This window comes from Carassius gibelio, chromosome A12, assembly GCF_023724105.1.
Source record: "Carassius gibelio isolate Cgi1373 ecotype wild population from Czech Republic chromosome A12, carGib1.2-hapl.c, whole genome shotgun sequence".
Lineage (NCBI taxonomy): Eukaryota > Metazoa > Chordata > Actinopteri > Cypriniformes > Cyprinidae > Carassius > Carassius gibelio.
In genome coordinates, this window is record NC_068382.1 from 20765010 (window position 1) to 20779106 (window position 14097).

A 14097-nucleotide genomic window follows, 5' to 3' on the forward strand; every position below is an offset into this window, starting at 1 on the left:
GCACCTGGACTTTGACAGCATGAGGAATTATCACTGAATGCATGTACTTACAAAGTGCACAGCGCTTGATTGAGAATTTGGATTGTACTTTTTGTTTGCAGAGGTGGAAGAAAAATTGTTGCCGAGTAGGTGTTTGAGCAGGTGGTGTTTGCTTTTACCCATTTCTACTGATCAACACCGATGTCTTTCTCATATACAGCAGCTGTGTTGTGAATGTCTGTTTACACAGGCTCGTACACGTGCGCTTCTCTCAGCGAGAATATTTGGGCTGCATTTTCTGTTTGTTTGCGTGTTTATGTAAGTGCGTTTTGTCTTCAGTAAACTGAATGTTACAGTAAGTTCCTCATCAGCATTAGTTAGTATGGTCTCGTTTGTTTGCCGTGCCTGTCACTTGGTCCCATCACGCTCCTGCAGTCACAGTGCTTTTCCCTGTGAGTGAACCCAGAGCCCTGTCACTGCAAGTACGGTGAACTGTGCAGTATCACTCTTGTGCTGATGTAGCTATTTTATAAATACACTTAGACTCTGTGGTGTCGATAAGAAGGAATGAAGATTAAAGTTAGTGGTTCCTTGATACACACCCTTAATGCACTGGAACTTTGCTGAATCACATGGCATTGTAGCAAAGCCTCACTATTTGGACTGTATCCGTAGTGAAAAGTTTGGATATACCTGTATGTAGTCAGCCAAAAGTCTTGTATTTTGAATCTGTGCAAGATGTGAGACAACTAAAAGAGTTTCTGTGATACTGTCAGTACTGTAAATTATACTCTAACAGTGAATATCCCATCTCTTAAAGGCTTGTTAAAAAAAAAAAAAAAAAAAAATGACTGGTCCAGGATTTTGAGCAGCAGAATTTGGCAGCCTCTGCCATGTCTAGGCTTCTGATCACATAGTCAGAAATTATGGCCTGGACTTCATTTGATGTGAGTTCTCTGCCCTCTGTCTGTCTTCCTATGTTGCCCACTTCTTTGACCTCTCTGATGGACCTCTTGTCCAAAGAGTCATTGATTGGTTGCTCTCCCTGCTCTCTCTCCAGAAAAAAAAAAGTACAAAATGGACTGTGAAATAAGACGATGCCCAAGAACTAAATGGTTCTGACAAGCACCAATAACATTTTGAGAACACTCAAAAACCCAGTTACTTATTTTAGTGTGGTGCACAATGCAGTTTGTCAGTCTGCATACTCGTATTCTTGCTCCAAATCTAGTTTTCAGCCCCAGACCACATTTATATTTGCTATTGGGAGTCTTTTAATGTAAACGTTGTTCTTTTGAAATCTCACGGCTCTAAAATGTGCAGTCGTAGCCAAGATACACTCTGCAACGGGTGTGTTAGCATCCGGCTAATACGTCAGAGACTATTCAAGCCCCAGAAATCTGCTCCGGTTCTCTCTGCAGTCACCCTCTGACGCGCTTCCTGACCCAGGAAATAGAATTAACACCTTGGCCCTAAAACTTCAGGGGCCTCAGCTAGAGTCACATCTGTGCCCTTCCCCGTCCGGGATCTCGAGTGCAATAACACTGCCGGCCGAGAGAATAAATTTGAGACTCAGCAGACCCTCCACTCAACTTTATACAACACACTTTGGGCTTCAGCTTCCTCTGCACTTTATCAGGCTACTTCATCACTTTGGATGACACTGGTCTGAGTTAAAAAAAAAAAAAAAAAAAAAAAAAACCTTGTCAAGATAGCTGAAACCAAATGAAAAAGCATCAATCTATCACATAGACACATTTGTCACTGTGTTCATTTTTTACCTCCTTGATGCTTTATTGACCTGTCCGTTTGTTGTACATGAGGTCCTTTTGTTTTCTGTCCTCATGCTTATGTAAAAATTAATGCTGGGAAGTATTATGTAATTGGTGGATGTTATCATTTGTTGCAAATAGCACTAGCAGGACTTTTTTTAAACTTGATGGGACTCTTAGAAACGCCAAACAGACATGCACCGTCACAGATAATATGTACCCCCCCCCCCCCCCATTGTCCTTTGCAGTGGTATGGTCCCATTCTCCAAGGAATTTAACAAAATATAAATGTAGTCTGTGTGAAATGCATTACCTATCACACGCATTTTTAAGCGTGGGCTCTTTTCCGATGTCAAATAGACAGTAAATTAAGAGAGGAAAAGAGAAACGGATTATCTGTTTATTAGTTATTTTATGGAGGTCATAATTTAGGAGAAATGGATGCTGAAATTCTTCAGCTGAAAAGTGAGCTATCTGTTTTCTTCATTAGGTGCATGTGCTGTCTCTCGCAGACTGAATAAACGGTTCCTGGCTTTAAACGCCCCATGTGTTTGTGTTTTAGTCTCACACTGTAGATTCCCCGAGGTGAGTTTTGTGCAGACTCCCCAGCAGTAGGTCATAAAACACAAAGACAGTTTCTTTTACCTCAATCATCCCCGTTGCACCTAAGCAACCTCTGTCATCCTGTCTTTAACGCATGCATTCATATTGATCCATTTAAGGGTTTGAATTTCATGCATTTGTTGGATATCTTGAGCAGATGTTTTTGAGAAAACCGCTGAGGAACAAGTCTTTGATGGGTTTTATTTTTTTTGCATGCTATGAAGAAAAAAGTGAAAATAATTATTAGCTACACACTTAAAGTTGCACAATTGTTAATAAGTTCATATAACCCATGCCATTCTGTATCAAAAGCTTATTTTTTTATTTTATTTTATTTTTTATTCACAAAGGATGCATTAATTTAAATAAAATTTTGTCAAAAGATTTCTATTTCATATAAATGCTCTTTGCTATTAATCAAAGAATCATTAAAAAGGTGTATCACTATTCCAACAATAATATTAGGCAGCACAACTGTTTTCATTGAAAATATGAAGAGTTTCTTTAGCTCCAAATTAGCATACTTTCTAACCCCAAACTTTTCAACTGTAGTGTACATTGTGTGTGTGTGTGTGTGTGTGTTTTCTCAGCTAAAGTGTAAAAAAAGTGTAATATTATGTAATACTTGAGTCGAAGTGAATAAAATATGTCAGTCAGAATGCAATATTGTGATTCAATTCTTGTTATTTTACATACATGTGTGAGATTATATTTTACTTTTTATTTTGTCTTCTATATTAGACTGTGATGTGTTGCATAATTTATATTTTGAGGTCACTGCGTTCAAATAGAAATAATCAAGTGTGTGTTTCCATAATGCCACAGTACCTTTCACTATATCACAAAAAAATATATATATATATATGTGAGTAAAGTTATTGTTTCTGTCTGTTAGAATTAAATAATATTTGCTTTCAGACAGGAAAGGCTCTGGATTAGAAAAGAGGCATATGCACATTTTCATTGTTTAATTTTTTTTTCTGGTAATATTCCTTGTATATTCATTCCCATCTTTTATTTCTCCCTACAGTACTTTGAGGTGCCCTTTGACTCAAACATGAATCGGACCAAAAACAGACCTCTAGTCCGAGGACAGATCAGGTAAGTGCCTTCAAAACTTGTTTCTCTCTCTTAGGCTTTTTTAACCTAGTGAGCTTTATAGACTGCATTTTTGGATGCCTTATTGAGATTCAGACATGCTTGTATATCTTGTATGCCTGTCCAAAAATGTTGTCTAGGAAGGCAGCTTGCTTGGTTTTCAAACACATCCTAGATATGTGTAAAGAGCCATTAAAAAAAAAAAAAGTCTCATTATGTGCCCAGTCTCATTATGTGCGTCATTTACTCTCTACATTGTTCTGAAGTAGCCGTGTGTTTGTGTATAGCCGAGTCTGCCGGTATCAGAAACTATATGTCATTGTCTAATATCTGTAGTGCTGACCAGCTGCTCGCGCACCTGTCCTGCGTAACCTGATCCACGTGTGTGTAGGTGTGCCCCTCTCTGTTCTTCCCATCTCACTCCACTGCTGACAATGGATGGGTCAAGATGCTCATCCGCCAACAGACTAGTTGATTAGACAAGCAGACTAATTTGTGTTTTATTTTTGGGAGCTTTAAAGTGAAGGCTTTTATAGTTAAAAATATAAAAGATGGTGTTAGCATTCCAATAGTATTAGACTAGCATGCTAAATTACTTCATATTAGGCTAAAAGAGCAGGAATATAACAATGAGTTTACTAGGCCAACCCGGAAGTTAGCATCACCTTGGTTCTATGACAAAATCTAAAGGATGTTTCCACCGGCTTTTGGATTATTATAGACTGTAAACTCTGTGACCAACAAACGTTTCTGATTCTTAATTTATTTGTTCATCGTAATGATAATCTTTACAACTGAGTGCAACTTTTATGAATTTTGAAGCCTGAAAATGATTGTTAGAAGCAGGCTGTAATAGGGCTGGGCGATATGGAGCAAAAAATATATCTCGATATATTTTGTTATATCTCGATATACAATATATATCTCGATATCTTTATAGGAAAAATAACCCCCCAAAAACTACTGCAAAAACAAATATGCCAAATATTAAATGTTTAGGGCCCTATGAAACGTTTTATTTTTTTTCTTCACCATATGTTTTATTGTTACCTAATTCTGTGTTTTAGCATGTGTAATTATTTAAATGCATAAAAAAAACAATCTCTTAAAATCTTAAAATAGCCTTATGTGAAATGTTTTTTTCCCTTCAGAATTTCTGTGTATTTACATTTTTCTGGTTATCAAACGAAGGCATAAAACATTCATGTAATTTATCTTTTCATTATTTAAAATTAAGCAAACTTATTTTTTTTTTGGTAAACAAAGGTGATTTACTATTAAAAATAAAACATGGAAGAAATGTTGTGTGATTATTCCTTAAAAAATTATGTTCGTTTCATTTTAATAGTAGTAGTAGTGGGCTATGTACATTCTGCTGAAAAATAGTAATAGATTTCTAGCAAATACTTTTATTTTACAGTTCTGTGTATGTGATACTGCAGTCTATGATGTGATATGAGCTAGTTTTACTCAAATCAAACTGTCAGATGCTCATGAAGTGACTCTCAGTGCAGTTCTGGAGATGTTCTCATATTTATTTAGTTAGAGGAAAGACGCTGAAATCAGCGCAAGTGTCACGCACGCTTCCGTATGTTTAATGAATGAAGATGCGCTTCTGCGCCATTCATTAACACAGACACGCAGAACATGCAGGATTCATATTTAAATAGACTTTTCCGGGTTAATATTTGCAGATATTAGTCCATATCGCGATTTGATGTAAGTGCATGATCTACTTTTAATTCATTAAAAATTTGACAAATTCCGTGACATTCCGCGTTAAACTATAAATTCCATTTTTATGACTGGATTCCGCGATTCCGTCCACGTTTTCTGCATCGCGGAAATCATAGGGCCCTACAGTAGACATCTGCCTGCTGTTCGCCCAACGCCTTAAAACTGAAGTATCTCAATATTAATGGAACCAGTTGTCCTTTTTTTTTTTTGACTAGTTCTCTACACGCGAGGGGAGGGGGGACAAAAGCAATTAAAGAGGCGGGGGGCGAGCGAGCGGGGGCGAGCACAGCAAAGTGGCGGAATCAGAATTAAATATAAACAATATATCGATATATACGATATGGCAAAATCCATATCGTGTTTAAAAAATATCTTGATATATTTTCAATATCGAGATATCGCCCACCCCTAGGCTGTAAATATATAGGCTATAAACAAACTACACCACGGTTACATGACTTCGATGTAATGACCATTAAGCACAAAAATACTTCCGCACTCTATGGGTAATTTTGCAGACTGGACTAAAACTTGCATCACCCACATACATTTTAAATTAAATTTAAATTTATGCATTTAGCAGACGCTTTTATCCAAAGCGACTTACAGTGCATTCAGGCTATCAATTTTTACCTATCATGTGTTCCCAGGGAATCGAACCCCCAACCTTGCGCTTGATAACACAATGCTCTACCAATTGAGCTACAGGAACACTAATAACACATAAGCACCAAATCACACGTAGTGCAACATCTGAAACACCTACACTAGCACTGACTAAAAAAAGTTGATTTAAGAAGCATTTTATATCCAGCTCCGGCATTTTTGCATACGTTTTTGAGTGCGATACCACACATTTGACAGACACTACTTCTTGCTAATTGGGTGTGTTAGTGGAATTTAACAGAACAGGACCTCTGCCCTCTCGCCCTCTCTCACTCCCTCAAGGGTCACTTTCCAACAACAAAAGGGGCAGATCTGTTGATGTGAGGGTATAAGAAATAACTCAAGCAGTCACAGTAATCCAAACAGCCCAAACCAAACACTGGGCTTATCCCGCTGTTGTGTGTGAATCTCAAACACACACTCACAAACCATGAGCGGCGATGATCCAGAGTGCATAAGAGCATATGTTTTGTAATGTCTACCCATTCCAGCTCATTCCACACCCTAGTGTCCTTTTATTTTGAATTGCAAAAAATAATATTATGGATCAATCATGGTCAAGGCTAACTGTTCAGTTTCAGATTTGTGTATGCATAATAAATGTTGAAAGTAAATGTGACTTTTTAGATATTTCTACAGAAATGTAGAATTGGACTGGATTGGATCATAAACAGCCTGGTGGTTTCTGAGCCAGATTAGATTTTGATAACTAATAAAATATACTATGTATAAAATTATTGAATTATTTATCATTTTATTTATCAAAAGCCCCACAATTATTATTTATGATAGTGACCGTCTGAGTGGTGAAAGGAAAGATAAGAAGTCAAATGGAACTGCATGCACACATTTTCTAAAGCTGTTCTTGTGTGATCTATGTCTGCTGGCCGCTGTCATGTCACACGTTATCTTCGTTTGGAAAAATGTGTAGCTGTGCAATTAACTCCCTTTCAAACACACAACATTCCTCACAGCCTAAATCCCGTCTCGTTTTCTAAAACCGCTTTGGAGCAGAAGATAAAGAGGTGAGCAGATAAATGGTGCTCTGTTTCAAACTTCTGGAAGCATCCCCCAGAGCTGCTTAATTACTGTGCGATTTAACCTCGCAGTAGCGCGACACTAATTCAGCTGCACTGTAGGAGGTCTGTGCAGGTGGATTAAAGAGCAGCATTTATATGAAAGCAGACTAATGTTTTCAGCAGCTATGATATGCACTCCTGTTCTGTCACTCCAACAGCTAAATTGCTTTCCTGAATGTTTACCATGCATCACCAATCTAGACTGACTGTCAATGACAGGAGGAATTCATCAGCTTTGTAACTACATATCTTCACCTGACAACATTGCAGACCCGTTCACAAATGCACAGGATGCTAACAGTAGAGTCACCTACCAAAACATGTCATTACACACATTAGATGTGTCTTAGCGCAACCCATTTATGCCTGCAAATGCTCTCCTATGTCTGTCAGTATGTTATTACGCTGACTTGATGACACAGTCCTCTTTGATCTTTGTTTGTGTGACTTTCACTTTCTTATGATGTAAGGCTGAGGGCAGAGAGGAGCACGAGAGGCAGAAAATGTAATGTTTAGAACGTTCAAAAGTACATCATTTATTTGAAATGAGGACACAGTCATGGAGTAATTCACTCAAAGTCAGTTCTGTCATTATTTACTCACCCTCATGACATTCCAAACCTGTAGTTATTCAGAATGCTTGCACACAATGTTTTTTTTTTTTCACAAAATGAAAATGGACAGTGATTCTTACTGTGAAGCAACACACAAAAAACTTATGTTGCAGCTGATATGCTGCTTCATTCAATAATAATTCAGTCATACATTTGTGGTGCTTTAACGTTGCTTTTTATGCATATTACTGCCTATTTTTACCAAAATCCTTCGATTCCCGCATACATATCTTCAGTGTTAGTCAATGACACTTTAGGTAAACCGTTTTGCAACCAAATGTATTTCCCACCGAAAGTCATCGTTGACTTCATGCTTTAAGCTTCATATGGCATTCCACACGACACCATGACGTCAGATATATTTGAATTATCAACTCAGAGTGCTTGTTTAAAACGACCCGTCAGATGAACAAAACCTTTGTAACAGTAGATAGTCATTTAACGTTTATGCATTTAGCAGATGCTTTTATCCAAAGTGACTTAAAGTGCATTCCGGCTATAAAAGTTTGTATTTTTATTTTTTTTACCTGTGTGAATGTTCCCTGGGTATTGAACCCACAACCTTTTGTGCTGTTAATGCAATGGTTTACCACTAAGCGGCAGGAACACAGAGTAGTAGTAGTAGTAGTAGTAGTAGTAGTAGTAATGAATGTACTTGAAATATATCGTTTTGATGCATTAGAATAGCTAATTTATTCATGTAGTGTAGGAAATGCCAGTGGCTTTGCTCCTAACGTTAGTCAAACAACTCATCTCACCCGTTAACTTATGGAACTCATATAAACTCAGAACCCCTCCACCACATAAAACAGCCATAACAATGATAATAACATTACGATGGAATCTCCTGCTGTTGGGCGGAAAATTTACCCTCTGCTTTGGTCTCGGCCTCAATACCCCTCTAATTTATGGAGCAGATAGCTGTGAATTTGAACCAGACGCCTCTGCAGGATTGTAACTGACTGCTTTTAATAAACCTTAGAGGAAGTAGTTGTCCAATGGAGCACAGAGAATAGCGTCTGTGGCCAGGAGACCCACAAGCCTTTATTTTGATGTGACTTTAAGAACTGCACTAAGGCTGATCTCAGAAACTGATGTTATGTATGTGCTTCATTCCTGCTTCTCTCTCGCTCTGTCTTTTAATGCATCGCAATGTGTTGCACAGAATTTCTTGGTTTGATGTATGAACACTTCGCATTTGCTGTTGGTTTCAGATTTGTAAACCGTTATTAATGTGTTCTGGGCCAGTGCTTGCTGGTTTGTTTTAAAGAGGTCGTCATGCATGAAGAATCAAACCATTTCTTGATCTTTTGAAATAAGAGTTCAGTGAACTCTGAAAACCAAAATTATATTAAAACTTGCTGACATCCACACTTCGTAGACATAATTTGGTGTCCTCAGGCCATGTTACTTTGTAATCTGCCATATTTTCAAGTGCAACATATATTCAACAAGAATGATAGATTATTTTATCAATAATTTGCCTTTATATTTGGCCATGAAAAAAATAATTGACAACACAAAAACCTTACTTGTAATAATAACAGGTAAGAGCCCTTTAAACCCCAAATAGGAATCATGTTTTTGTTGTTCTGAATTTGTCCTCCATCTCTGTGTTTTTCTCAGCCCTCTGCATGCCGTGTCATTCGCCCTGGCGTGTGGGATCTCAGGGGTGACCCTGTTGACCCTGGGTGTAAATCCCCTGACTGGCTTCCTGGGCGCCCTGAACATCTTCCTGTACACGTGCTGCTATACTCCCCTGAAACGCCTCAGCATCACCAACACCTGGGTGGGTGCCGTGGTGGGCGCCATCCCACCTGTAATGGGCTGGACAGCAGCCACCGGCTCTCTTGATCCAGGTACGAAGTCATCTTACGTGCACACACTAATGACTACAGTTCCCACTGGAATTACTTTGATAAAGCATAATATACTCCTGTTCAAATAATTCACAAAAATGAAATCTTTTACTCACCCTCATGTTGTTCTAAACCTATGTAGTTTTCATTCTCCTTTGGAACATTAAACGGGACGTTTTCTAGAATGTTCATGTTGCGCTTTTTCCAAACATTTATACTATACAGTAACCAGTCACCATCGAGCTCAAAAGGGCAAAAAAAAAAAAAAAAAAAAAAAAAAAAACATGCCATATAAGTGGTCTGTATGACTTCTGTGCTATATTTCAAATCTTTGGAATCCAAAATGTTTTTTTTATAGTATCTTAAGCTCACCAAGTCTGCATTTATTTGTTTAAAATAAAAAAAAATTATTTTTATTTTATATATTTAAAAAATTTAATTTATTCCTATGATGCAAAGCTACATTTCCAGCAGCCATCCTGCAGAAATCATTCTAAAATGTTGATTTGGTGCTCAAACATTTCTTACCTGAACTGCTTAATATTTTGGGTGACACTGTGATACATTTTTTTCAGTATTTTTTTTTATGAACAAAGTTCAAAAGTAAATAATTTTTATTTGAGATGGAAATCTTTTGTGACATAATACATTTCTTTACTGTCTCTTTTGATCAATTTAATGTGTCTTTGTTGAAAGAAAGTTTTTTTTTTTTTTTTTTTTTCTAAAATAAAAATCAAAATGACCCCAAATATTTGAACAGCAGCATAGGTTTGCATATTATTAAATATGCTTATAACAGATTGATAAAAATTTGGAACTGCTTTTTTGTCCATCCTTTGATTTTCCAGTATAAGGTTAAGAATAGCATTAACTTTCCTCATAAGAACAACACACAAACGTTTGGAAAGATATTTCAAAATAACAGATGTGTCATTTCTGGGTGACTGATTCCTTTAAGGTTCACATTCATCAATTCATCAGTTCTCTAGAGCTGTGACCTTCTCCTTATAGCACCATACATGGCTGTGTGTGCATGGATGACAATGACAGTGTTGTTATAAGACAATCATGTGATATCTTCTCTGTTGCCAGAGAGCTAAATCTGAGTGTTTCAACAGGAATTTCCTATCAGGCTCACACTGATATGTGTCCTTCCCCTTAAAAGCCTTCTCTTTTGATTATTCCAGGGCTATCACAGTTTATCCCACAGTTCAGAGAAGTGAAACGTGATGTGCAAGCACTTACAGACTCTTCTCCCAGACCCGATGTCCCTGTCCACTTATGAGTGTTGTAGTTACATAAACACCCAGCATCCTGTGTTTTTTTTTTTTTTTTTGAGGACGTCTTTCGTCTAAGATCAAGTGCTGGTGGAAGACAGCAGGGGGTCTTTGGCCTGTTTTGCAAACTATTAAGAGTGCGCTGTTGTGGCAACCATTACATCTGTTTCAACAAAAGCAAACCCTGAATTGTTTGTGTGCGTATTTACATGTTTTTCCCCAGAGCATTGAAAACTCCATCTGTCTTTATAGTAGTAGTTTCAGTGCCCTTTTCAAGCATGTGGTTATTAGGATATGCAAACCTAAATATTATTACGACCCCATCTAGGGTGAGGTTGGAACATGAAGTGGATCGAAACAACCAAGACTTCATTCAGAATTTATTTATTTATTTATAACTTCCATTTATTTAGTAGAGCTTTCTGTCTGAGAAACTGCATCTTTAATATATATTGTGGAAATGCTAAAGAGGGGTAAATTGCCAAGTAAAAAAATTAAGAAAAATCTTGATGCCTAGTACACTGTAGAAAAAAAATTACCATAAAAGAAATGAAGTAGAAACATTTTAGGTTTTATGATTTCAACTTAAATTTACAGTTAAAAACCGTAATTTCATTAACTGATATAATGTTAAAATACCAACCTACTGAAGTAGTGAAATCTGTTTTGTATCTTTGTAATACACCAAATGCAGGTAGTGATTAGAAAGTCACATGATGAACCGAATCCCATCACAAGCAGCTTTAAAAAAATAACATATATAGAAGGTGCACAGTGTCATTCACATAAACATCATGTTAACACACATGAAACTGATATAATGCAATACTCATTCATTTAACAGCATTAGGTGTAACACAAACTAATATACAAAAGTGATAAGAAAAAAACGAAGAAACATTTATTTCAACCGAAACACTTAGACACAAATTAATGTACATTTATGATTAGACACTGTAAATTAGTCTTTTTCACTTCCAAAAACGGTATTCCTCTGTGAATTTACATGTTATGTTCAATACAGTTTTTCACCGTATATTGAAGGGGAGTTTAACGTAAACCGTTCAATAGATTCTTACCGTGGCATTTTTAGTGTTTTACCGTTAAATTCAGTGGTTTTTTTTTTAATTGTTATATTTGGCTTCATTATTCAACTGGAGATCTTTCCAGCAATCCTGAATGTAACGGGGCATTATGAAATTATTTAGTTTCATTATTGCCGAATTCAATTACCCCACCCCCACAAATTTTGTTTTCATTTTAAATTCTGTGTTTTATGTGATACACATTGTGATACAAATTTCTTGAATATTTATGAATATTATCAAAAAATATTAACTGTATAGCCCTATGTTTGATTTATTTATACAAATGTACTAAATTCTGTAACATTCTGTGTTACGCAGTAAATGCAATTTTTATCACAATTTTCTGTTTTAAATTAATCATAGGGCCCTACTGTATATATGACATATTAATCATTTCCTTTTTTTTAATCTGAAAGTTGTAGCTTGAATAGCATGATTTTTCATTTAATGTTTTTCCCCCAATTAATGGATTAAATTATTTGCTTATTTATAGTGATTCACTATAGTGACACCAAACTGAATAAAACGTATTTTAACACTGACATAATTGCATTAAGTACATATTACCACTCAACCACACACTGATCTTACATTAGTAGACCCTGCTGTCAACTGGACTGTTTTCTCAAAGCAAGTTCAAGAACACCCATAGCATAAAAAGTTGACCTGAGTGTTTGAGGTCCCGGTCATGCTCCCCTGTGCTGTGTTTCCCAGAGGATTATCTACAAGTGTGTTTTCTAAGATCACACACACAAAGGCAGTGATGCACGTCATGCTCTCTAACCCCTGCACGGGCTTCCTTTCCACTCTTCCAGCTTCTGAATGCAGGAGAATGGTGTTTGTTTCCTCCACAGCAGGATGTGAAGGAACTTCAGAGATTGAACAGAGTGTTCTGTCATAGTTACTTTCCACACTCTCATTTCCTGCTTGCACACGTGCACTTCCCATGGTGTTTAAATGATCTGTGAGATCTTATTTGAGTATTCACTACTTCTCTTCCTCTCTCTGTCTCTCCAGGAGCACTCCTACTGGGAGCTTTCCTATTCTCCTGGCAGTTTCCTCACTTTAATGCACTGAGCTGGAATCTAAGAGAGGACTATTCACGCGGTGGGTACCGAATGATGTCCGTCACCCATCCCGGCCTTTGTAAACGCGTGGCCCTCCGCCACAGCGTAGGCCTGATTGGCCTCTCAGCTTTGGGCCCCGTGCTGGATGTCACCACCTGGACGTTCCCCTTAGTCTCCCTGCCGATTAACCTTTACATCAGCTACCTGGCCTTCAGGTTTTATCACAATGGCGACAGGCAGAACGCTCGCAAGCTGTTTTTCTGTAGTCTCTGGCACCTGCCCATGCTGCTGCTGCTGGCCCTCACCTGCAAGAAGAGACCCGTGCCGCAGGACGAGGCAGCTGCAGCTCCTAGCACGACTTCTCTGGCTCTGTAGAGCAAACTCAATCCCCTGCCATTTTCATACTGGCTCGACAATTGCTGTCAGCCCTAAAATTAGTTGTCTTGGAGCTAAAAAGACACCAAAAGTTTTGTACCTTGGAGAGGGAAGCCATAACCTCTTATCATTGTTGTAAAAGTTTCCATCAGGAGAAAAAATACAAATTAAAAATCCCTGAATCCACTCAAGTACCTTGTACACAAATCAATTCTCGGTGTATGTAAATACATGATATATTTATTTGACGCACCACCACTGTTGTCTGTAAGCTCATAGACTGCTTCTATAGACTGATTTGTGTTTATGTGGATCATTGAAATTAAGACAAGAAAACATTTTGCCTAAAATTTGCAATTAACGTCACCATTACTGTGGATATTTTGGTTAGATGCAATATAGTCAAGATAATGGAGTACTGTTGGTTTTAATGCACCTTGCAAGTAATTGCCAAGTTTGGAGTCATTTAATTACTTGCAAAATTTTCAAGTTTTCACTTTCTGAGTCTGTTAATATTTCATTTCGGCAATACATGGTTCAGTAAAGAAATCGCTGAAACTCACTGCTGGCCCAGAAGTCTTCATTCTTCATGAAACTCCATGCTTCTGAGTTGAGATGTTGAAAGGCTGGAGAACTCTTGGGCATTAGCTCCATCAAAAATTCTTCCTAGTCAAATAAACTCATTTGAACTCATCAGAACTGAATTACTGTTTATTCATTGAATGTAACAGTTCTGAATATCACTCATTGCAGCCATGTTTTGTTTGTTACGGTTACTGATTCAGCGCCTTCACATTTTACCCATCTGACCTCTCTGTACCAATGACTTGTGTAAGACACATAAAGAATGAAAGTTATTCTTATTAAAATGTGTTGTGATCAA

The 14097-nt window shown here is 37.4% G+C and overlaps 1 protein-coding gene across 1 annotated transcript in view; it reads left to right on the top strand.

The window, feature by feature from the left end:
- LOC128025463 (protoheme IX farnesyltransferase, mitochondrial) overlaps positions 1-14097 on the top strand; it is a 37086-nt gene extending 22989 nt beyond the window's left edge. The window contains exons 5-7 of the mRNA XM_052611863.1: positions 3385-3455; positions 9175-9407; positions 12790-14097. Coding sequence (XP_052467823.1) covers positions 3385-3455; positions 9175-9407; positions 12790-13214 — 729 coding nt within the window. The 3' untranslated portion in view covers positions 13215-14097. The remainder of the gene's footprint in view (positions 1-3384; positions 3456-9174; positions 9408-12789) is intronic.